The sequence below is a fragment of the Bidens hawaiensis genome, unplaced genomic scaffold (assembly GCF_021521415.1).
Source record: "Bidens hawaiensis isolate Kalapana, Puna unplaced genomic scaffold, B.hawaiensis_p1.1 tig00001035_1, whole genome shotgun sequence".
NCBI classification, from domain to species: domain Eukaryota; kingdom Viridiplantae; phylum Streptophyta; class Magnoliopsida; order Asterales; family Asteraceae; genus Bidens; species Bidens hawaiensis.
In genome coordinates, this window is record NW_027491061.1 from 314,263 (window position 1) to 340,088 (window position 25,826).

At 38.5% G+C, this 25,826-nt stretch overlaps 2 protein-coding genes and 1 non-coding gene across 3 annotated transcripts; 1 reads left to right on the forward strand and 2 right to left on the reverse strand.

Moving 5' to 3' along the window:
• Positions 1-6: 6 nt before the first annotated feature.
• Positions 7-1,411, reverse strand: LOC143556696 (phosphoserine aminotransferase 2, chloroplastic-like). Its single transcript, XM_077045960.1, has one exon. The coding sequence runs from the start codon at positions 1,369-1,371 to the stop codon at positions 100-102; it is 1,272 nt and encodes a 423-aa protein (XP_076902075.1). The 5' UTR covers positions 1,372-1,411; the 3' UTR covers positions 7-99.
• A 15,066-nt stretch (positions 1,412-16,477) lies between these two features.
• Positions 16,478-16,596, forward strand: LOC143556854 (U5 spliceosomal RNA). Its single transcript, XR_013139455.1, has one exon. It is a non-coding gene; the product is annotated as a U5 spliceosomal RNA (small nuclear RNA).
• Positions 16,597-25,092: 8,496 nt separating this feature from the next.
• Positions 25,093-25,449, reverse strand: LOC143556496 (histone H2B.1-like). Its single transcript, XM_077045797.1, has one exon. It carries the CDS (start codon positions 25,447-25,449, stop codon positions 25,093-25,095), a length of 357 nt encoding a protein of 118 aa, XP_076901912.1.
• Positions 25,450-25,826: the final 377 nt, after the last annotated feature.

Sequence of the window (25,826 nt, forward strand, 5' to 3'; positions counted from 1 at the left end):
AGAAAGTAACAAGACACATAGTAACATGACATAACAGAAACACCAAAAACAGAACCAAACAACAAACCACTACAAAACAAACCCTAACACCACCAGGACTTAACCATGTTTAGCTTGGAAATCCTTCATGAAAGCAACCAACTTCTCCACACCAGCCAAAGGCATGGCATTATATATCGAAGCACGCATCCCACCAACCGATCGATGCCCCTTAAGTTGAACCATCCCCTCTTTAGCAGCCTCCTTAATAAACTCCCCTTCCAGTTCCGACTTCTCAAGCGTAAAAGGCACATTCATAAAAGACCTAACCGATTTCTCAACCGGCGACCGATAAAACCCACCACTCCCATCAATAGCATCATACAAAATCTGAGCCTTCTTCACATTCTTCTTCTCAATCTCCACCAACCCACCCTGCGCCAACAAATCCTCAAACACCAACCCACACATATAAATCCCATAACACGGCGGCGTATTATACAACGACTTATTATCCGCGTGGATCTTGTAATCCAACATCACCGGAGTAATCTCCTGCGCGTTCCCAATCAAGTCTTTCCTAATAATCACAATCGTCACACCCGACGGTCCAACATTCTTCTGAGCACCCGCGTATATAATCCCAAACTTCGAAACATCCACCGGCTTCGAACAAAAGTTGGAAGACATATCCGCAATCAAAATCCCCTCCTTGTTCTTAGGCGTAGGATAATCCTTAAACTCGACACCGTGAATGGTTTCATTCGCACATATGTGAATGTACTTAGCATCCTCGGTCTGATCCAATGTTTCAAAAGATGGGATACACGTATATTTCTCACTTTTACCACTCCAAATCACTCTTGGCTTTGAGAACTTTGCTGCTTCTTTATACGCCTTATCGCCCCACGATCCGGTCACAATGTAATCGACCGGATCGTCGGGTTTACACAAATTAAGCGGGACACTCGCGAACTGCGTAGTGGCACCGCCTTGAAGGAACAAAACAGCGTAATCTTCCGAAATGTTTAACAATTTCCTCAGATCTGATTCAGCTTTATCAATAATCGATAAAAACTCTTTACCTCTATGGCTCATCTCCATCACACTCATACCGGCACCACACCAGTTGTAAAGCTCAGATTCGGCTTTCCGGAGGACGTTTTCCGGCAGCGTGGCGGGACCGGCGGCGAAGTTGAAGAGGCGGTCTTGGCTGGCGGCAGGGGTGGGTGGTGATACGGTGGTGGTGGTGGATTGGGAGCATTTGATGGAGATGGGTCTGGTGGCGCGTGTGATCGGAAGTGGGTTGAAGCCGGTGGTGGTGGTTGGGGTTTTGAGGATGCTAGGGTTTTTTAAAAGGAGGGTGGTGGGGGTGTTGGCTGACGTGGCCATGGCTGCTGGTTGAGGTTAAAATAAAAAGGTTTGATGCAGGTTTTGAGGGTGGGTGCGTGTGTGTTTATATAGGTCAAAAGAGAGTGAGGGTGAGACAAATTAGTGAAATTAATACTGGGAAAGTAATTAGTTGGGAATATTATTAATTTTGTGTATATATAAAAAGTATAAACTATAAAGTTCATTTTGTTGCAAGGAACTTTTATAGAAAGTTAATGATGTTTTAAAGAGCAGTTTAAAACGTATTTATATAATTTTTGTTTTGTATGACCAATGGATAAAGCCTAGTTATATGACGTTCAGGAGCATAAATCGGTTTAAAACGGTAGAGGTGCAAAAACCGGTTTAAAACCTAGAACCGGTTTGATTTAGTACATAAAAGTCAAAATCGGTTTATGATCCGTTTCGATTAGGGTTGAAACTAGTTTCTTGACTAGATTACAATTGGTTCTGGTTCGGGTTTTCTTATGTTTCGGTTCGGGTTTTGACTGGTTTCGGTGAAGAAAATTACAAACATGTTCCGAACCTATGATTTCTATTGGTTCCCAACCAGATTCTACATATTCGGTTTTGATTCGATTTTCGGGCCGGTTTGGTTAGTCGGTTCTTTTGCCCACCTCTAATATGGGATAATCCAATAACAAAAGACAACCATGTACGCCCACAATCTAAGACAACGTTGAGTAGTTCAAGCCTACCATATTTTGTTTCGGGAAAAACTCGTTATCAAAAGACACTGCGGTTTTCGATTGAGATCGGATTCAAAGTTAGACATATTTTGTAATCTTCACTTACTTTTGTAATGAAAGTTGAGCTAACTTTCATTATTTTAAAATTTAAATTGAAAAAATATTTAACTTAGGATCGGTAACATTGCTACCATCAATTGCTTTTAGAATCTATTAAGTCAAAAGGTTGCATTTAGTTTTATAAAATACGTTTGGTGGGCTCTGGAACAAGTAAAAGCAGAGGTGTGTGGTTTGAGTAAGGTGGGTGAGAAGTGAGATCCCAAAAATACCCTTGGATATTACTTAAGTATCATATTTGACAAGTTGGTTCAAGGTTTTGATTCGTTGATGGGATATATATATTTTTTTTATGAAAATTTTTCCAAAATAACCCTTTTCAAAGATAGAAAGTGAAAAATAGTCTTAAATTTTAATATATTCTCAAAATAGCTCATCTAACTTGGACTGAGTAGACGAGATCTAAAAAAATCTTTCGGCCAATAAAATTTAGACAAGCGTCAAAATCCGACGAGACTTTTAAAAATATTGGGGGACAAGTCCATATTTCCTATTAAAAGTTCTTGAAATTATACAGTCTTGCCATACGGTCTTTTAATGTTTCCTAACGGGTCCTCACAACTTCCAAAAACATGGGAAAATTTGCCTTCAAATTCAGTCTTTCAAGACGCATTTAGGGTAAATTTGTACCAATAAGATCATAAATTTATAAATATTGAGGGATCCCTCCATATTTTTGAACTAAAATTTATATTTCAAAGCGTTCTTGCCAGACGGGTTATATAAGTTTCTTATCTAGACCCTATATATTTTAAACTCATGGAAAAATGTGTCATTCAACTTTGTCTTTCAAGACACTTACTTGAAAAATTGAATGAAGGGGATCATATTTTTGAAAATATTGTGGTACCCGTCCATATTCTTCACAAAATCTTTATATTAAAAAGTTGTCTTGCCAGACGGGTTATATAAGTTTTTTATCTCGACCCTATATATTTTAAACCCATGGAAAAATGTGCCATTCAACTTTGTCTTTCAAGACACTTACTTGAAAAATTTGAACTAAGGGGGTCATATTTTTTGAAAATATTGTGGTAGCCGTCCATATTCTTCTATATCAACCGGATACGAGTACGATGAGAACTTGTATGATAATCGAGAAATGTGTGTTATCTTAAACCGAGCTTCAAGTAAATCAATTAGCTTTGAATGGTTAATGTTTGAAGCAAGACTAACACCTCCCCGTTTACAGTTTATTGGAACATAATCATACTTTCCGTTATCGGTTTGCCAATTACTGTGACATCTGCCCCGATCCGACCTGATTCAGGTACCCGTTCCTCTGACCCGATCTCTTTCTTTTATGTTTAATATTTATTTATACTTATATTTTACTTTTAATAATAATATATATATTTTCCTTCCCGCCTCTTTCTCTTTCTTTCTTTCCGCCGTCCCGTCATTCTTCTTCTCTCTTTCCGCCTTCTTTTCCCTCTTGTCGCCGTCCCGCCCTTACGCCTGGTTTCCCTCTTTTTCTTCTAACTCTTTGCTTGTCCTTTGTTCCTTTCCGCCTAAGGTTGTCTGCGCAGCTCCACGCGCCAGACTCCTTACAAGGAAGCCTGCGTGAAGACCACCTGTTACTGCGATACGCGAGACGAACTGTCCCCGCAGCGCGCTAAGGATTTTAGTTCTTCCCGCGGCGCGCTATGGATACCGTTCTTCCCGCGACGCGCTAAGGAATATAGTTCTTCTCGCGACGCGCTTAGAATTGAAGTTCTTCCCGCGGCGCGCTTAGAAATGTAGTTCTTCCCGCGACGCGTTAAGGTTGGTTCTGTCTGCCTTCGCGCTCGCGCGCTCTTGACCTTCTGTGGCTGCCTTCGCGCTCAAGCTTTCTCGCGCTGTCTTGAGTCTTTTCTTCTGTTTAATCTAGCCGTTTGCTTTTGTGATGTCTTATCTTTTGAGCTGTTGACCTAATCTGCTTTATGTCTGAAAAGTTACTTTCGGCGCAGCATGCGCACCAACCCCATTGGTTGGCAGAAAAAGTGACTGACATTATCTTTGGAGATCTGCTTTTTCCATGCTTGACCAGTACCTTTATCTGACCCGCCCATGCCTGTTTACTGTTCCCTGTCAGCTTTCTCTTGTCCCCTGCAGCTGCCATATCTTTTGATATCTTTTGCTTTCGGAATCTTTTGCTTTTTGGAGATCTTTTCCCCTTTTCTAGGGATTGTGTTCCCTAGGGTTTCTCTATAAATAATAATGTTATTTTCCTAACACTACACACACAAAACACTTAATCTCTCCTGTTCTCTCTTGCTCCTTGCTCTCTCTGCCGTCTTCCTCTCTGCCTCCGTCTTCCTCCCTGTTCTGCCCTGCTTTTCCGGTAATATATATTATATATAATAATTTACTTATTAATTATGCTAACTTATAATCAAGACTTAAAACAAATCATTAAAACAATAATCTTATTTATAGGTTAACTTCTGCTTGTTTAAAGTTGGTTCTTGCTTTATCTTACACCGCATCGTTTATCAAGTGAGTAATCTCGTACCTAATCCCTTTTTGCTTTTAATGTTTTGGGATGTTCGTGTGTTCATACAAACTTAGAGTCTTAAACTGTTTATGAACTTTAGTCGCGCAGTATCCCATGTGTTGAGGACGTAGACTTGGCTGTTTATTTGTATGTGTGGATCATTAACCGTCTTGTCGGTCTATTCCGCAGTTCTCATGGTACCATTAGATGAACACGGGAGAACTATCGTTTATGATTTTCTCTTTTGTTTACACATGCACAGTTTGTCTTGTTTGTGAGCTCAATTGTGAGCACTGGCAGTCTATGAATCTTAGAGTTGGTCCCGATCAGATTACACCCTTGTTGAAAACCAGACATACACATGTTGCGCGCAGATTTATTGTTATCTATGTATTGTATTAAACTTGATTTCTCACCAACACGCAAGTGTTTGACGTTTTATTTTAACACATGTTCAGGTTTGCAGTAGCTGTTTTGGAGCTTGAGGACACGTAGGAAGTTTTCTTTATTTTGGACCTAGATTAAAATGTATCAAGACAAGTTATGGCTGTTCGAATATTATGATTTATAATATATTGATTTATGATGATTTATGTCTACTTTGCGCGTGCGCGAATGAATGTATTTTTTAAATATTGACACCCAATAGTGTCACGAGTAATGAAACAATATGTGGCGCCCCGATGTATAATCCGCCTTTGGTCGGGGTGTTACAGATTGGTATCAGAGCTACGTGACTTTAGGATAGGTGGTTAGACGTAACGGCCTAGAATACCTAAGAGTCCCTTCTCGCGCATGAGAGAAATCTCATGTTTGCGCGCTTATTGTTAATTACTCGTTATTTATGAATATGCTCGCGCTTGCGCAGTATATGATTTTATGTTCTATTCCGCGATATTTCGATTTTTGTTGAATTTCGATTTTTATTGATTTTACTTACATACTCGTTTGTTGGATTTGAAAATCCGAAAAGTCATGGTGATACATGAATAGTTGATTTTCAATTTCCATTTACGATTATGTTCTGAGGTTGGAGACTTGAAAAGTCATGGTGATACATGAATTGTCACTCTCCAATACTCATTTTCTTGTATATTTTATATTGAAGATTGAAAAGTCATGGTGATACATGAATCGTCAATCTCCAATACTCGTTTGCTCGTATATTTTAAATTGGGAATTCGGAAAGTCATGGTGATACATGAATTGTCGATTTCTTGATTCGAATTTGTTACCTTTATTAAAGTCTGCATTTAGGGTCATTTATTTTACTTTAACTTTTGACAGTAACTGACTCCGTGAAACCAAGCTTTTCGAGGTTATACTTTGCGCTAAAACCAAGATATTAACTAAAATTAAAACTTTTATAGAATGCCTCCGCTATCAGCTCGCCATCTCAAGAAGAAAGAAGCCGCGCGCAGACGTTCGCTGCAACGTTCCCAGGAAATGGCCACCGCAATAGCCCAAGCTTTGAGCCAAAACAATACCAACACCTCTGGTTACAACATTAAATCCTTCAACGCGGGTAACCCTCCAAAGTTCACAGGTCTTGAAGGAGCCACCGTGATGCTCCAGTGGCTTGAGAAAATAGAAAACACTTTCCTCCACACCCAATGCCCCTCAGACAGACGAACCCTGTATGCTTCCAGTGTCCTGAAATCTAGAGCGCTTACATGGTGGAATGGAGTAGCTCATGCGCGTGGCGCAGAAGCTGCTTCCAGCATGCTCTGGGAGGAATTTAAGGAAATTCTGACGCGAGAATTCTGCCCTCCCAACGAAGTTAAGCGCTTGGAGGAAGAATTCTGGAACTTGAAGCAATACAGCGGTGAAGCGCGCGAGTACGCGACACGTTTCCATGAACTAAGCCTGCTTGTCCCTCACCTTGTTACCCCTTCCCGCCGAGCCATAGAGAAATTCCTTGGGGGTCTCCCCATGGAAATTCAAGATTCTGTATGGGCCAGGAACCCACTAACCCTCTCTGACGCCATCGAATTGGCCGCTGTGCTCAGCGACAACCATGTCAGAGCAGGAACCCTGTTCCTGCGGGGAGCTGAGAAGACCAAACCTACCAAATCTGCCCCTGAACCAACAGAAACCAAACCAGAACCCTCAAACCATAACCAGAAACGTAGGCGCAGACAAGCTTACGCGCTTACCAGCCCGCCCATAGTCCAGCAACCCGCCTACCAACCTCCAGTATACGCGCCTAACCCTCTGTCAGCCTACCCAACTCCCCCTATAGTCCACAACTATGCCTTAACCAATCCAGCACTCCCTGCCCCGCCAACTAAGAAACCTTACACAGGAAACCACCCCTTCTGCCCAACCTGTAGACTTCACCACCCACCTCAAGTCCCATGTCGACTTTGTAACCGATGTGGCCGCGCTGGTCACCTTACAGAAAACTGTAGAGTCCTTCCCGCCAATCCAATTGCGCCGACACCACCAGTCTACCCGCAGAACCCACAACCAATCTACCCTAACCCACGACCCAGGTCGTGCTATAACTGCGGTGATCCCAGTCATTTCCGGAACGCATGCCCGAGACTACAAGTTCAGATTACGCAAGCGAATCCGGTGAACCAGATTTCGAACCAAGTGACACGCGGACGAGCTTTTAACATAACCGCGCACCAAGCGCAAGCGAATAATGACGTAGTTAATGGTACATTTTTACTTAACGGATTTTATGCTTCTGTACTTTTTGATACTGGCGCCGATCGAAGTTTTATCTCTCGCGCCTTTGAGCAGAAGCTTGCGCGACCGCGCGATAACTTAAAAGAAGATTTTTCAGTTGAATTGGCTAATGGCGAAACTGTTTTAATTAACTCGGTGATTAAAGATTGCACGCTTAACCTTAACGAAAACGATTTTCTAATCGATCTCATCCCCATGCCTCTTGGAAGTTTTGATGTTATCATTGGTATGGACTGGCTTTCGAAGAATCGCGCCGAAGTTATTTGCGCCAAGAAGATGATTCGCATACCTCGAGAAAATGGTGATCTTCATATCTACGGCGAGAAACCCTCCCGCGGTCTTAAACTTATGTCTTGCGCCGAAGCCCGAAGGCTCATGCGGAAAAGGTGTATTGCATTCTTAGCCCATGTGGTTAAACCTGCTGAAGAAAAGAAGAAGCTTCGCGATATCCCTGTTGCGCGTGATTTTCCTGAAGTTTTTCCTGATGATCTTCCTGGTATCCCTCCCGCTCGTGAAGTCGAGTTCCGTATTGATCTTGTCCCTGGTGCTTCCCCCGTAGCTAAATCTCCTTACCGTCTTGCGCCCGCTGAGATGCAAGAATTGGCAAGCCAACTTCAAGAGTTGACTGCTAAAGGATTCATTCGCCCTAGCTCTTCGCCCTGGGGTGCTCCGGTGTTGTTCGTTAAAAAGAAAGATGGATCGTTTCGCATGTGTATTGATTACCGCGAGTTGAACAAACTCACCATTAAGAACCGGTATCCCTTACCGCGTATTGACGACCTCTTTGATCAACTCCAAGGTGCCTCTTGTTTTTCCAAGATTGATCTCCGCTCTGGCTATCACCAGTTGCGCATCCGCGATGAAGATGTTCCCAAGACTGCTTTTCGTACTCGCTATGGCCATTTTGAATTCTTGGTCATGTCCTTCGGTTTAACCAACGCACCCGCCGTTTTCATGGATCTAATGAATCGGGTGTGTCGGCCTTTCTTAGATAAATTCGTGATTGTGTTTATCGATGACGTTCTGATTTATTCTAAGACCAAGGCCGAGCATGAGCAACATCTCCGATTGGTATTGCAAAAGCTTAGAGCCGAGCAGCTCTATGCTAAGCTTTCCAAGTGTGAATTTTGTTCTGATGAAGTACAGTTTCTTGGTCATGTTGTAAACAAGATGGGTATTCATGTCGACCCATCCAAGATTGAAGCAATCAAGAACTGGATTACGCCGACCACTCCTTCTGAAATCCGTTCCTTTCTGGGCTTAGCTGGTTATTACCGGCGATTTATTTCGAACTTCTCGAAGATCGCTTTGCCTTTAACAGCTCTAACGCACAAAGGTAAACCGTATATTTGGGGCTCGAAACAAGAAGAAGCCTTTCTAACGCTCACGCATTTGTTGTGTGAAGCTCCTGTCCTTGCGTTACCTGAGGGTAATGAAGATTTTGTCGTGTATTGCGATGCATCCAACCAAGGTCTCGGTTGTGTTCTTATGCAACGAGGCAAGGTTATCGCTTACGCATCAAGGCAACTTAAGGTTCATGAAAAGAATTATACAACTCACGATCTCGAACTTGGTGCAGTTGTTTTTGCCTTGAAGATCTGGAGACACTACCTTTATGGTACTAAGTGTATCCTCTACACTGACCATAAAAGCCTTCAGCATATTTTTGATCAGAAGGAACTCAACATGAGGCAACGCCGATGGAACGAACTCATCAGCGATTACGATTGTGAGATCCGGTATCATCCTGGTAAGGCTAATGTGGTAGCCGATGCGCTCAGCCGAAAACCCTGCCAGCTTAACTGTATCTTGCCGCGCACGCAGCTTCACTTTGCTCCGATCCAAAGCAACCTTGAATCGCGCATTCGTGACGCGCAGCGCGCATCCATCAGTAATGGTAACCTTCGCGCCGAGTTAGCGTGTGGCGCGGAAGCGCATTTTGTCCCTAATCTGAGTGGAATTCTCTGCTATCTTAATCGCATCTGGATTCCCTTTGATGAGGATCTTCGCGCTGATATCCTGAGTGAAGCGCACAAATCTCGGTATTCTATTCATCCTGGCGCTGATAAGATGTACAAGGATTTGCGCATTACTTATTGGTGGCCCGGTATGAAGAAGGATATTGCTGTGTTCGTAGCTAAATGCCTGACTTGTTCTAAAGTAAAAGCTGAACACCAACGCCCATCTGGTTTGCTCGAACAACCAGAAATTCCTACGTGGAAATGGGAAGGTATAGCGATGGACTTTATTACCAAGTTACCTTTGACAGCAAGCAAACATGATAGCATTTGGGTAATAGTGGATCGTTTGACTAAGTCTGCTCACTTTCTGCCCATTCGTGAAAACTACCGTGTTGAGCATCTCGCGCAGCTTTATGTCAAGGAAATTGTCTGCCGCCATGGTACTCCTTTGAGCATCATATCCGATCGCGATGGCCGTTTTATATCTCGCTTTTGGAAATCTCTCCAATCTGCGCTAGGAACTCGCTTGGACATGAGTACGGCATATCATCCTCAGACTGACGGTCAGTCTGAGCGAACTATTCAAACTCTTGAGGATATGCTCCGATCTTGTGTTCTTGATTTTGGAGGTAATTGGGATTCACACCTGCCTTTGATTGAGTTCTCTTATAATAACAGCTATCATTCCAGTATCGGTATGGCCCCATTTGAAGCACTTTACGGTCGTAAGTGCCGCTCCCCGATTTGTTGGAGCGAAGTGGGAGAAGCTCAAATCACAGGACCCGAACTTGTTCAAGAGACAACCGATAAAATCGCCAAGATCCGTGATCATCTGCTGACTGCCAGAAGCCGACAGAAGAGTTACGCAGATCGCAGGCGAAAGCCTCTCGAATTTCAAGTTGGTGATCTTGTTCTCCTCAAAGTGTCGCCCTGGAAGGGTGTTGTCCGCTTTGGGAAGAAAGGTAAGCTTGCTCCTCGATATGTTGGACCATTTAAGATTCTCGCGCGTGTAGGAAAAGTTGCCTACAGACTTGACCTGCCGCCCGCGCTCAGTAATGTGCATACAACGTTCCATGTATCCAATCTCAAGAAGTGTTTAGCCGACGAGAACCTTCACATTCCACTTGATGAAGTTCAAGTTGATGAATCCATGCATTTCGTTGAGAAGCCTGTTGAGATTATGGATCGCGAGGTTAAGCAAACCAAGCGCAGTCGCATCCCTATCGTGAAAATTCGCTGGGAGTCCAAGCGCGGAGCCGAGTTTACATGGGAAAGGGAAGATCAAATGAAGATCAAGTACCCGCACCTGTTCTCTGCGCAACCTACTTCGAGATAAATTTCGGGACGAAATTTCTTAAAGTAGGGGAGACTGTGACATCTGCCCCGATCCGACCCGACCCAGGTACCCGTTCCTCTGACCCGATCTCTTTCTTTTATGATTTAATATTTATTTATACTTATATTTTACTTTTAATAATAATATATATATTTTCCTTCCCGCCTCTTTCTCTCTCTTTCTTTCCGCCGTCCCGTCATTCTTCTTCTCTCTTTCCGCCTTCTTTTCCCTCTTGTCGCCGTCCCGCCCTTACGCCTGGTTTCCCTCTTTTTCTTCTAACTCTTTGCTTGTCCTTTGTTCCTTTCCGCCTAAGGTTGTCTGCGCAGCTCCACGCGCCAGACTCCTTACAAGGAAGCCTGCGTGAAGACCACCTGTTACTGCGATACGCGAGACGAACTGTCCCCGCAGCGCGCTAAGGATTTTAGTTCTTCCCGCGGCGCGCTATGGATACCGTTCTTCCCGCGACGCGCTAAGGAGTATAGTTCTTCTCGCGACGCGCTTAGAATTGAAGTTCTTCCCGCGGCGCGCTTAGAAATGTAGTTCTTCCCGCGACGCGTTAAGGTTGGTTCTGTCTGCCTTCGCGCTCGCGCGCTCTTGACCTTCTGTGGCTGCCTTCGCGCTCAAGCTTTCTCGCGCTGTCTTGAGTCTTTTCTTCTGTTTAATCTAGCCGTTTGCTTTTGTGATGTCTTATCTTTTGAGCTGTTGACCTAATCTGCTTTATGTCTGAAAAGTTACTTTTGGCGCAGCATGCGCACCAACCCCATTGGTTGGCAGAAAAAGTGACTGACATTATCTTTGGAGATCTGCTTTTTCCATGCTTGACCAGTACCTTTATCTGACCCGCCCATGCCTGTTTACTGTTCCCTGTCAGCTTTCTCTTGTCCCCTGCAGCTGCCATATCTTTTGATATCTTTTGCTTTCGGAATCTTTTGCTTTTTGGAGATCTTTTCCCCTTTTCTAGGGATTGTGTTCCCTAGGGTTTCTCTATAAATAATAATGTTATTTTCCTAACACTACACACACAAAACACTTAATCTCTCCTGTTCTCTCTTGCTCCTTGCTCTCTCTGCCGTCTTCCTCTCTGCCTCCGTCTTCCTCCCTGTTCTGCCCTGCTTTTCCGGTAATATATATTATATATAATAATTTACTTATTAATTATGCTAACTTATAATCAAGACTTAAAACAAATCATTAAAACAATAATCTTATTTATAGGTTAACTTGTGCTTGTTTAAAGTTGGTTCTTGCTTTATCTTACACCGCATCGTTTATCAAGTGAGTAATCTCGTACCTAATCCCTTTTTGCTTTTAATGTTTTGGGATGTTCATGTGTTCATACAAACTTAGAGTCTTAAACTGTTTATGAACTTTAGTCGCGCAGTATCCCATGTGTTGAGGACGTAGACTTGGCTGTTTATTTGTATGTGTGGATCATTAACCGTCTTGTCGGTCTATTCCGCAGTTCTCATGGTACCATTAGATGAACACGGGAGAACTATCGTTTATGATTTTCTCTTTTGTTTACACATGCACAGTTTGTCTTGTTTGTGAGCTCAATTGTGAGCACTGGCAGTCTATGAATCTTAGAGTTGGTCCCGATCAGATTACACCCTTGTTGAAAACCAGACATACACATGTTGCGCGCAGATTTATTGTTATCTATGTATTGTATTAAACTTGATTTCTCACCAACACGCAAGTGTTTGACGTTTTATTTTAACACATGTTCAGGTTTGCAGTAGCTGTTTTGGAGCTTGAGGACACGTAGGAAGTTTTCTTTATTTTGGACCTAGATTAAAATGTATCAAGACAAGTTATGGCTGTTCGAATATTATGATTTATAATATATTGATTTATGATGATTTATGTCTACTTTGCGCGTGCGCGAATGAATGTATTTATTAAATATTGACACCCAATAGTGTCACGAGTAATGAAACAATATGTGGCGCCCCGATGTATAATCCGCCTTTGGTCGGGGTGTTACAATTACCACCATAACAAACAACAACATTATCAAAATCCATGGAAGATAAGGTTTAGAGTGATATGAGAGGATGGTTTAGGGTGGTATGAGGTGGAAGATGATGAAGATAACTCATGTATATTCTTTGGATGATCATGTCGGAAAAGACGGAATCTCATACTATATTGTCGGTATAGACGGAATATAAATAAATTTTGAAGGTCTAGACTAAATTTAAACACATAAGAAATAAACTACAAACTCGTCTTCTTGGTACAAATTCACCCTTAATGCGTCTTGAAAGATTGAATTTGAAGGCACATTTTCCCATGTTTTTGGAAGTTGTGAGGACCCGTTAGGAAACATTAAAAGACCGTCTGGCAAGACTATTTTTTAGTTTCTCTCTCCTAAAAGGACTATTTTGAGAATTTTCCCCTTTTTTATTATTATAATAAGGTCTATTGTTATTTGGGAAAATTCCTAAAATGACCATTTTAGGAGAAAGAAACTGAAAAATAGCCATAAATTTCAACATATTCATAAAAACCCATTAAATTTGGACTAAGAAGACGAGATCTGGAAAAATCCTTTCGCCAATAAAATTCAGACAAGTGTTAAAATCCGACGGGTTTTTTAAAAATATTGGGGACCAGTCATATTTTCTATTAAAAGTTCTTGAAATAATTTTCCGACAGTCTTTTAATGTTTCCTAACGGGTCCCCACAACTTCCAAAAACATGAGAAAATGTGCCTTAAAATTTCGTATTTCAAGACGCATTTAGGATGAATTTGTACCAAACTCTTCATTTCATGCGCCATCATCTGCTAAGCCATTCTTCGTCCTTCGACGTCAAAAAAAATATTAATTGATAATTCAACAAATTGCATAGCAATTTTTATAATTCATTTAGTCAAGGACTAGTCTAGTGATTTTCCTTTATTAATAACTAGACAAAATATAGTTTTTGGTAGGATTGGATTTGGGTTGTGAAGCACTGATAAATCATTCATAACTAGTGTTTTATCTAGTGTGTTACGTTGAGGGGAATATGTTTATGTCTTTATCGCATTGTGGCAATGCATATTGTGGATATGATTGGTATGAGTTAAGTTCGTTAAGATACGAATACAATATTAAAAAAATAATTTGTCAATGCGGATACATTAGCGACACACTCATAACTTATAACAAAATAACTAACATATTAAAAAGTTCGTAACCGCAACGGTGGAAAATTTGTACGTTAAAACCTGATGTCTCAGCGACGAGTCAACGAGAATTCAGTCGGTATTGGCTACATTCATTATGGTATGAACAACGTTGATAAAACCTAAAAAATAAATTCATCAAATTAACATATAAAAAGATTATCATATAAAAAAATAAAATATGTAAAATGATATTTATTCGATCGGCAAAACCCGGGCGTTGGTGAAACCCGCCCGAGCGGTGTCGATCGCGGGTGTTGCGGCAATGAGTCGCAAAACCCGGGCATTGGTAAAACCCGTCGCATTATCAGCCTCGGACGTTGAGGCGGTGAGTCGAAACGAATTCGGTCGATTTTCGTTACGTTAGTTACGGTACCAACTAAAAAAAAATACAAATTAACATGGCCTAATGGTGTTTCGCCACTTGGCCCAATCATAGCCATTACGTCACCATAGTTCTAATTTAGGATAGAGTTAATGGCCATTTTCGTCCCTGTGGTTTGCTACTTTTACCACTTCAGGCCAAAGTATGAAATTTTGTCAATTTAGTCCTCATAGTTTTAAACATTAGCCAATTACGTCCCACCCGTCTAACGACATCCAACTATGCCGTTATTTTAAGGGTATTTTTGTCTTTCTTCTATTTATTTTGAGTTAATGGTATTTTCGTCCCTATGGTTTAATACTTTTGCCACTTCAGTCCAAAGTTTGACATTTTGCCAATTTAATCCTCATAGCCAATTATGCCCCCCGTCAAACGGCATCCAACTATGCCGTTACTTCGTTATCACGTTTCTCTTACATGAGGGTCATAAATGTCTTTTTATACATTACGTGAGGGTATAATAGTCTTTTTAGACGTAATCAATACCGTTTAGCCATCTACAACCCTAGAGTTCGACGAATTCAAGAACAACACTACGATTTGAAGAACACACAGGCAATTTAGTGTATCGATTTCTTGAGCTAACATGGAAATATAAGAAATTCTAAGCTCCTAATGCAAATCTAAGGCAAAAATATACACTTTCTCTAAAAGTCCTTAACCTTAACCATACGTTTTACTGAAGTCCTATCCTTGTCCGTGTCCACAAAAAGGTGCAGCTAGAGTGTTCATGATTCAGGTTAAAACCGCACAAACCAGCCATCAATATGGTTTCATGGGTAGTTTTGATTAAAATTTGATCAGTCAGTTTAGAAATCCTTAGACAATACTAAATGGTTTGATTTATTGTTGAGTGGAAACTGGCCAGAAGAGCAAACATTGGTTGGTTCCCTCATCAACATCAGAAGATCGTGATAACGACTGCGTTGTCCATAAAGTACTACAAAGTTCTTAATCGATGACTACTTTAAATTCTCACCGGTGCATAACCACCACTGCGTTTTCAACCCGTCGCGGCCGTTTAAGCAAAATGATCATAAAAATTTAACAACATTTTAACGTAAGCATGTTTTATGGGGTCAAATAAAACAACTATAAAAGAGTGAGAGTTTAAAAGGTGGGTTGAAGACCAAGTTTGGGAAAATAGAACTTGGAGACCAAGTATGTGTTGTGTGGGGTCAAGTAAACCAATTACAACTTTAGTTTGCTTCTTCTTCAATAGTTAATACACATTACAACACAATAATAAAAAAAAGAGAAAGATACGTTAGTTAATATTAAGTTGGTAAGGAAGTCAATATTAAGTTGGCAAGCAAGGAATGTAATCTATTAATAAGTAATAACAGAATATAAAATAATTAGTTATAAAAAAATGTTCAAAAAGCTAGTTTAATTACTATTAAAATTGCCTAAACTATATTCAAATGTTTATGAACAATGTTTAAATATTTTAAAGACACATACTTTCCAATATAACTTTATGAACCTATTAATAGTTACACTAATTTTCTAGTACTTTCAAAATTATATTTAATAAATTAACCAACAAGAAGTTAAATAATCGGTATGTGAGTATGTAACTTTCATAGTTGGCAATTGACATACCTGCGAATAAGTTTTATTTTAAAACTAAATAAAATGTAAAAGTTTCAAAATTATTAGAAATTTTAATGTAACGAACTAAAACAAACGGACATATAACTAAACGTTTGTGAACACAATTAAACGAAAATGGCGTTTGTTTGTGTTTTTTCGCTTAACTGATAGAGCATCCATTAGTTGTACGGACGGTTTGTTCACAGCAGTAATCAAACCAGCCAAAAATGTGCAGAAGCGAGATCTCAAGGCCAAGGTTGGGATCCTATACCTAATGGACGTAAGCAAAATTTCTCATATACATCGTAAGATCTTAAAGACGACGATAAAAAATGGGAAATCAAACATCTAAGTCGGGTTTTAGCAAATAATAACCATAACAAATATTTAGAGAGGCCCTTCTTCTTATTAACTAATTTTTTGGTTTCATATGCTTACAGAATAACATTCAAAGGTAGGTCTACCAGTTCACTTTTAAGGACAAAGATTATGTAAATTATAACGTCCAACAGAAGTTACAAATATGAATTTAATTGGGTAGAAAATATAATATGAAACCTTTTAAATAATACGGATATGTGGAGTCCAACCATCCCACATCGGCTGTTTAGAGAAAAGCAAAGCAGTGCATTTGAGTATTTAATGCAAGCAGGTAGCGCTGTTGAAAGGCACGCAGCCACGCAGTGAGCACAAAGCGAACTATTCTTTCGCCTTTTACTAAAGAATACCGTGTGCTCGCTGCTTAAAGTGGTATACGCTTATTTTTGGAGAGACCCTTCTATTATTGAAGGGCTCCAACCAACATCTTAAGTTAAAGCTTCTTCCTGATAAACTCTGTTCACGCCTAGATCCTAATTTAGGTAGGTATCTAACTAAATGATTCTATGTAAATCATATACGCAGTTACAAATATTTCAAGAAAACTAGATGGTTAAATTTAATTAGCAAGAAACTTGTTTTGCTTAAAGTATCTAAAAATGAAACTTGAGCTGCATTACAAGCTATGACCCCCTCTGCTAGCAAGAAACTATCATACATTTTTGTCAAGAAAAGCATCATATTGAATTGTGTTTTTTTTAATCATGTATTATTATTATTATTATTATTATTATTATTATGATGTTTTTTTTGACTTGAAACAAGTTGGGTTCATCTTTTTTGTGTTTTTAATACTTTGTAAATGATAAATAAAAATATAAATGAAAATTATAGTTAAGCATATATTTTAACAGAAAATATTTAACATTTTTTAGAAAGTAATTAAACTTATAACTTACTTGATTGTTTATTTTAATAAATTACTACTACAAAAGTGATCCTACAAAAAGGTAACTTAGAAAAACTAGTAATAAAAACACATATCCTCTAAAACTTGTTTAACAGTTTACATGACCCTTAACTTACATATGCAATAAAAACAGAAACTCTCTAAACTAGTTATATTTTTAAAATTTAAACCAGTTTTGTTAACACAGCAACTACATATATGTTTCTGCATCATAAAATTTTAAAACTTAAATACTACACATACATAAAAAATAAACTAAATACCAAAAACATATACATAAATACACAAGAGGATACAACTCACTAAGAAGCGGTAAGGCCAGAAAGAGTGCCAGAATTATGTTTAAAATAAAGGCAGATAAAGCTCATTTGGATGAGGTGGTCAAACCCCTTTACATACATACAAGCAATGCATGCCCTCAACTGCACAACGAGTCCACCCCTGAACTGCACCGCACAACCACTTGCCTCTGCAGTCACCGCCCGCCCCACAAGTCCACCACTGGTCCATATCTGCTACTCACTGTCACACCGGCTCCTCCACTAACTCGTAAGTTCTGTTCCCTTATGCATGAATCTTTTTTTATGATGGAACAAATCTTACTTAGTGTATGCATACCTACCAATGTTGTGAAATGCAAATATAGAAAACACCACGGTTTGTATAAATCAGTAATTTTCCAAAGAAACTTCACAACATGTTTTATATTTTTCCATTCAAATTAAAAAAACTAAACAAATCAACCGTTTTCATTTTGTAAAAATGAGTGCTCTTTTTTTTTGCATTTTAATGATAAAAACAGTCCCTTGCAATTATGAATAAGGTTTGATTAAATCAAACAACCAGACACTCATTTTTTTCAATTTTGAATCTTCTTTACTCAATCGTTAGCTAAATCCTTATAACGTTTTCCAACAAATCAAAGAAGAAGAAAAAATTAAAATGTGTTAGATGCAATGTTGATGGGGCATGTCAGAACCTTTGGCTGCTACTCGTTTTATCACAAAAGGCGAGAAGTTGTATTTTGATTATAACAGTTATGTACATGAATACCCAACTCAAAATTTTGTGTAGTTTCTTTATATATGTATTGATTTCATTTTGTTGTTTATCAAAATGAAATCTATATACACACAAAGAAACTAAACAAAATAATGAGTCGGGTATTCATGATCATAAATGTTATAATCAAAGTACAACTTCTCACCTTTTGTGATGTCACCGGTAGCAGCCAAGAGCGTCTGACATGCTCCATCAGCATTGCATCTAACACATTTTAGATTCTTCTTCTTCTTTGATTTGCTGCAAAGTCTTATAATGATTTATATAACGGTGTATATATCAGAAGGTTCAAATTTTTTTAAAAAAATAGTGACCGGCAATTTGAATCAGTCAAACTACATTCATCATTGCAAGGGGCTAATTTTATCATTTAAATGCTAAAAAGAGTAGTAAAGTTTACAAGAACGATTGATTTTATTTAGTTTTTTTTCCTAATCTGAATTGGAAAATAAATCAACGTGCTTGAGAAGATTCTTAGAAAAATCATTGATTTAGACAAACCGTTGTGTTTTGTAATTACATTTTAACAACATCGATATGCATACGTTAAGCGTGAATTGGTTCATCACAATCAAAGTTTCATGCAAAAGGGAATAGAAACTTACAATTAATGGAGGAGTCGGTGTTTCAGTGACAATGAGCAGGAGCGACGAGCCAATGGTGGATTTGTAGGGTGGACAGTGACTGCATAGGCAAGTGGTGTTGTGGTGTGGTTGACTGGCTGTATAGCGGAGGAGCAGGCACTTGGCATCGTCTAAATTAGTAACTATCGCCTTTTCAATGATGTTTTTATTTTTTGAGAAAGGGGGGGGGGGGGGGTTGAATAGTATGAGGCAACGGTGAACCTCTTGTTGTTTCTAACTGTAATTGATCACGTCTAGTACAACGGTATTTAAAGATTGCAAAATAGCTGAAATTTTTAAATAGTATTTAATTCAGATGCCAATTTAGATTTGAATTTTATTCATGAAAATGTCATATCCGAACGTTGGTAGCCAACGGCTATATTTTTTGAACACCATTTGAAATTTAAATTGTTCTAACGGCTATTTTTCTTTCGAAGTAATTTGAAAATATAATCATCATAGTAAAAGGCTAATTTTTAACATCAAGATTTGATAATTTAAACACTAGCGTCACAGTAGTCAATTACTGATACCAACAACCTTGAAAGTTTGATCATTATAACGTTACAGTTAGCCAAAGACTATATTGCTACAATGAGTCTCATGATGGTTTAAGCAGGCTTGCAACTGGTATTTTGCATTTTAAGTTAATTTTTAGTGTTAAATGATATATCATGGGAAATCTCTTATAATCTATTTTGCTTTGAGCAATAAGTGGTTTTGCTATTTCTTAGCATGAGATATATGCATTGAACTTAACCAAGAACTTTGCAGCAATCTGAAGTTACCAAACAGTCCCAAGTTCTATATTTTGTTTGTGTTTGTGTTTGCTGATACGGGGCAAGTATATGCTTTTGTTCTTTGCCAAGAATTGGATAGATCGGTTTAGGGGATATAACAGAGACCCATTAGTGGCATTTTGAGATAACAAACCACAATAAGTTTCATACATTGATCATCAATAAACAATTATTAGATGTAAAAGAGACGAGTGATTAAACATTAACAAAATCTTAAGGGCAATAAAACCCCTTCATTTAAAAATCAAAGTTCTAAATCAACTTGTGAAACATTACTCTCTTGAAATAGTTATCAGTTGTTGGCCTTAACTGTGTGATCAAGTTCGATATAAATGTTGTGGTTCAATTTTGTAATTAATATAAAAATATAGTTTCGGGTGCTTTATGCAACATTTGTAAGTTAGGGGTCTTGATGTAAATATTAGGCGGTTATGGGCGGTTTTAAGTTAATTATATAACTACCAGGTAGTTATATAACCGCAAAGGTAGGTATATAACCGCCAGTGATGGTTAATTAACTGCCATGAGGCAAACTATAAATAGATGCTCGATATAAACATTTGTATCGTGTCTTGTTTGATCAATAAAGTTTGTGTTTCGGGTTTCATCTCTTGTTATTCTTCTTCTTGTTATGTTCTTGATTGTTGGTTGAATTATTGGTTGAATCATGATCTACCGGGTTCATCAATCACTCCACTGCCCGAGTGTTTTATAAATAAAGGCAGTGATTTGGTTAAGGTTTTGAACCTTGACCAAACCAAAAACATGTGCTTGGAACCAAGTAACATTTATTTAAATTTACAGGACAAATCTCGTTGCGTTATAGTCTCTAATCTCACCGCAATTGTAACAGTTATATCTAAGTAAAGGAGAATTAACATATTATTTGTATGCCATCTATAATCTAACTTAAGACATATTTTTATATAAGAAACTCTTTTATTATAATAATTTATGGTAAAATCTGAATAATGAGAAAAAATTAGATTCATATACTTCAACAACTAATTTCATAACTGAAATATTTACATCTAAAACACATGCGCAACATTCTCTAACCACTCATAAACTTCGTAATCCCCTTTGTACCCTCAGAAACCGCATGTTTGACCAACTCACCCGTAAGCACAAGCCTCACATCAGTCTAAATCCCCCTCGACGTAATAGTCGGCTTGTTATTGTACCTACCAAGCCTCCAACTCTCCCGCGCCAGCTTCTCAAAAATGTCGTTAATAAACGAGTTCATTACGCCCATAGCTTTGCTTGAGATCTATATATACACAACAAAAGAAACGAAATAATGAGTTGGTATTCATGCTCATAACTGTTATAATCGTAGTATAGCCTCTCACCTTTTGAGATATCACCGGTTGCAGCCAAGAGCGTCTGACATGCTCCATCAACATTGCATCTAACACATTTTAGATTCTTCTTTTCCTTTTTTTGATTTGCTGCAAGATCTTATAATGATTTAAATAACGGTGTATATATCCAAGAAAGAAGATTAAAAAAAAAGTGACTGGTAATTAATTTGATTCGGTCAAACTACATTCATCATTGTAAGGGGTTATTTTTATCATTTAAATGCTAAAAAGAGTAGTAAATTTTACAAGAATGGTTGATTATATTTAGTTTTTTTTCTAATATGAATTGGAAAATAATTCTTAAAAAACCTTTGATTTAGACAAACCTTCATGCTTTGTATATTTACATTTTAACACCATCGATATGCATACAGTAAGTGAGAACTGGTTCATCATAATCAAAGTTTCATGTAAAACAGGATAGAAACTTACAATTTAGTGAGTAGCAGTAACGGGCCAATGGTGGACTCGTAGGATGGATGATGACTGCAAAGGCAAGTGATTGTGCGGTGTGAATATGTGGTTGATTGGTTGTGCAGCGGAGGAGCAGGCGCTCGTCGTTGTCTAAATCAGTAACTGTCACTTTTTCAATGATTGTGTTTAGAATGGTGGTGGTTGTGTTGTGTGTGTGGGTTGGGGGGGGGGATGGCAGGGCAGTAATAGTATGAGGCAACGGTGAGTCTTGTTGTTCTAAATGCGACTGAACACATCTATTACAACCGTATTTAAAGATGGCAAAATATCTGAAACAGTAAAATGGAATTTAATTTAGATATCAATTGGAATTTTATTCATAATAATGTCTTATCCGAACGTTCGTAGCCAACGGCTATATTTTTAAACACTATTTGAAATTTTAATTGTCCTAACGTCACAGTGTAGCCAGCCAACGGCTTTTTTTCTACAATAGGATTTGAAATTAATTATCATAAAGTCGCTGTCGACGATATCCAACGGCTATATTTCTTAGTTGGGTTCAGAAAAATTATTTCTTAGTTGGGTTCAGAAAAATTAATGGTCAAACATTGGTAGCCAACGGCTATTTTTTAAAAATAGATTTAAAATGTTAACCTTCATATCGTCAAATTCAAACATTGGTAGCCAACGCCTATTTTTCTTTCAAAGTGAATTGAAAATTTAATTATTCTCACAAACGGCTAATTTTTAACATCATGATTTGAAACCTTAAACACAGTAGCGACACAGTCAAACACTGATAGCAACGACTATCTTTTTACGGTTTAAGCAAGTTTGAATGCTTGATGATTTTTGCTGCAAATTTTATTTTGCATCTTAAGTTACTTTTTAGTGCCAAATGATATATCTTAGGAGATGTCTTAAAATCTGTTTTTGCTTTAAGCGACAAGTGGTTTTGCTATTTCCTAGTAATCTATCTGCATTGAACTTAACAAAGAAATTTGCAGCCTTCTGAAGTTACCAAACTGTCTCAAGTTCTATATTTTGTTTGTGTTTTTTGGTTGCTGATTTGAGGCAAATATACGCTTTTGTTTCTTTGCCAAGAATAATGTGTTTCGGCCTTTTAGGTTAAAGAACTGGACATATTGATTTAAGGATCGAATATAACAGAGGCCAATTAGTGGCATCTTGAGAATTTGAGAGAACAAACCGCAGTAAGTTTCATACATTGATCATCAACAATCAATAAACAATTATTAGATGTAAAAGAGATGAGTGATTAAACATAAACAAATCTTAGGGGCAATCCTGTGTTTTCTGTCCAACGATTGATGTGGGATACCCTCAGACTGCTACTTCTGCTGCTGCCTCTTCAGTTCTCGGTCACAACTTGTGAAACGTTACTCTCTCGACATAGTTATCAATCACTCCACTGTCCTAGTGTTTTATAAATAAAGACAGTGATTGGATTAAGGTTTCGAACCTTGACCAAACCAAAACCATGTGCTCTAATCTCACTGCGACTGTAACGGGTATATCTAAGTAATAGAGAATTAACAGACCATTGTATGCCATCTGTCATCTGGATTCAAAAATAAGAGAGATACGGAAAGATAGATTAATAGCAAAACTTAGTAATAGTTGTTGCATTCCCTCATCTGCTTGGTCGAGCCTTCGGATGCAAGGAAGAAAAAAATTGTTTGGCTTCTCGGTAGTAGGGGTGTTTGGCTTGGTTGATTGAAATGCTGTTCTTCAAAAAAAAAGTAACATAAGTTATCGATATGTCACCTCCATAGTTTGCAGTATACATACCTTTTAATTATTTTTGGTATAGCTTTCAACTTGTAATATTTTTTGTCCATTACAATTTATTCTAATTTAAATAGCTTTTTAAAGCAGACACTATTGTTCATTTACTTTTAATTGGTTTTAGCTCGATCAGCAGTGAACAATTACACGAATACATTAATTTTCTCTTAACGAACGAATAAGAACAAGAAAACCATGTTTCATCATTTTATCCCTGAAATATAAACAAACAAACAACATTCTCCGTTCATGTTTGTTTCGCTTACAAGCCTAACTAAGTTTACACGAACCAGGCGGTACTAACCAGTTAACAAATACCAACTGCTTCAATAAATAGGTTCCGATTAGAGGTGAGCAAATTAACCACCATTACCGTTAACCAAACCATAACCGACGAGTCGGTTTAATGAATATTTGAAAATCGCCAAAACAGGTCGGTTTTGGTTAAAGATAATTCCAAACCCATCATAACCGACCCGCTTCACTTATTTAACTGTAAAGTGAGAAATAGGGGTTTGAAATTTTGGTATTAAATTTGGTTTGTTCAACTTTCAAGAGATTAAATCATGAAAGTTACCACATTTTATGTTATAGTATGTCAAATGATCATTCGGAATTAATTTCCAAATTTTGTTTGTAATACTCTCTAGTTTGTCATGTTGAAGGGCATGTTATAAATAGATATCCAAGTGATACAGCGAGTATAATTAGTGTGAAATGTGGAACAACGAGCAATGATTCCTCTTGTTCTAAATTTTTCCTTTTGCCATTATAAGCTGAAAGTAATCAGAACGGTTTCCATTACACATTTACGCGTAATTGCAAAATTTCCAGAACATAAAAGAAAGTGTTTTCTTCTAAGATGCTCAATAACTTTATGAGATTTGGTTTCTGTAGATGCTAGTAGGTAAATTTCCTGAAAGTTGCCAAGATTTCAGTTATATGATCTTAAAAATCATTCATGGTTAACCGACCCATAACTTACTCGCTATAACCATCAAAACCAACTAATCGAAACCGACATAACGAATCAGTACGTTATGGTTAGACTGTGGGTAGTGGCTCGTGAAGGACGGGGCGCGGCCCAGGTGGCCGGTGATGTGGCTCGCAAACACCGCTACACCGCTCAGGTGAGCCGGGGCGCGGTTGGGTGGCGTGGCTGTGGCCGCTGCGCGTAAAAGAGGGAGAGAGAGGAGTGTGTGTATGTTTTGAGAGAGAGAGAGAAGTGTGTGTATGTTGGGTTTTCGAGAGAGAGAGAGAGAGAGTAGGTCCGGTGGTCCGGTGGTGTGATCTGTGGTGGTGGTGGTGGTCCGGTGATCGGTGAAGGTGAAGAAGCCATGTGGTGGTGTGAACGATCCGAGGAAGAAGCCCCGGATCGTGGTGGTGGTGGTGGTCCGGTGGTCTGGTGATAGGTGAAGGTGAAGAAGCCATGTGGTGAAGGTGAAGAAGAATATTAATATTTATATTAAAATTAATATTTAAAATAAATAAATAAATAACTGGATCAAGCCTCGGATCTCCTGAGCACTACATCCTTCGGGGTTTGGTTGAGGGGCTTGATCCAGTGCCATGTCATCGCCTACGTGTCGGGTTTTGCTTGGCTCACCTGGGGCTCAACCAAGCCCCATTACCCTTAGCCTTATGGGTTTGACACACAACCGCATCAAACTGACCCATGTGCACCCCTAGTTCCGACCAGCAAATGCCATCACTACCAAATGTCTTTTATACATTACCAAATGCTCATAGCATTACTAGATGCAACCAACAAACTAATAATAATAATAATAATAATAATAATAATAATAATAATAATAATATCTCATATATATCATTCGAATTTTACTCATGACACCATCCAAATAAATGTAAGACCAATCTCAGACAAAAACCAAAACTATAAGAACAGCTTGGTAACTGAACTTAATCATAACACATCGTATTCTCATTAAACTTCTTCACCGCCTTGTTACCTTCAGAGATGGCACCGTCAGCCAATTTACCTGGAAACACCAACCTCAAAGCAGCGTGAACATGTGTAACTGTGATAGTCCGCTTCCTAGCGATAGTAGCAAGTCTTGAAGCCTCCTTCATAAGCTTATCTAAGATATGATTCACAAAAAAGTTAATGTTCTCGATAGTGTCACGCGTTATGCCAATATCAGGATTAATCAGCTTCAAAGTCTTGAGTACGTTGATCCCGTACGCCTCCACCGACTTCTTTCTCAACTTCTTGTTCTTCTGATCCGCTACGGGTTTCTTCTGTGCCTTTGGTGCCATTTTCAGATGTTGTTTGTTTTGTGACAAATGATTTTAAGGGAAAATTGGGTTGTTTATATAGGGTTCTGATTGGTGGGAATGATTTGACTGGTGATAACTTATATATTTAACTTATATATTACCTAAAATAGGTATAAGGAATTTATTTTCGACATCTTGTCTATATATGCATATATATAAAATACCTAGGATATATGTTTTTTTTTCTTTTTGATGAATAAGCTACATATTATGTATTTATGATATTAAAAAGTTTCTAGCTTTTTTTTAATTGTAAAATGTCATAAATTGTCAAACCTCGCGTTATTTAATATCATAGAAACATCCAAACGATTTACAATGAAGTGGCAGGTAAGCGGGCAACAAGCTGCGCCGCA

Excerpts from the sequence above, each read along its gene's own strand:
- LOC143556696 (XM_077045960.1), bottom strand. The coding sequence starts at position 1,371 with ATGGCCACGTCAGCCAACACCCCCACCACCCTCCTTTTAAAAAACCCT.
- LOC143556496 (XM_077045797.1), bottom strand. The coding sequence starts at position 25,449 with ATGGCACCAAAGGCACAGAAGAAACCCGTAGCGGATCAGAAGAACAAG.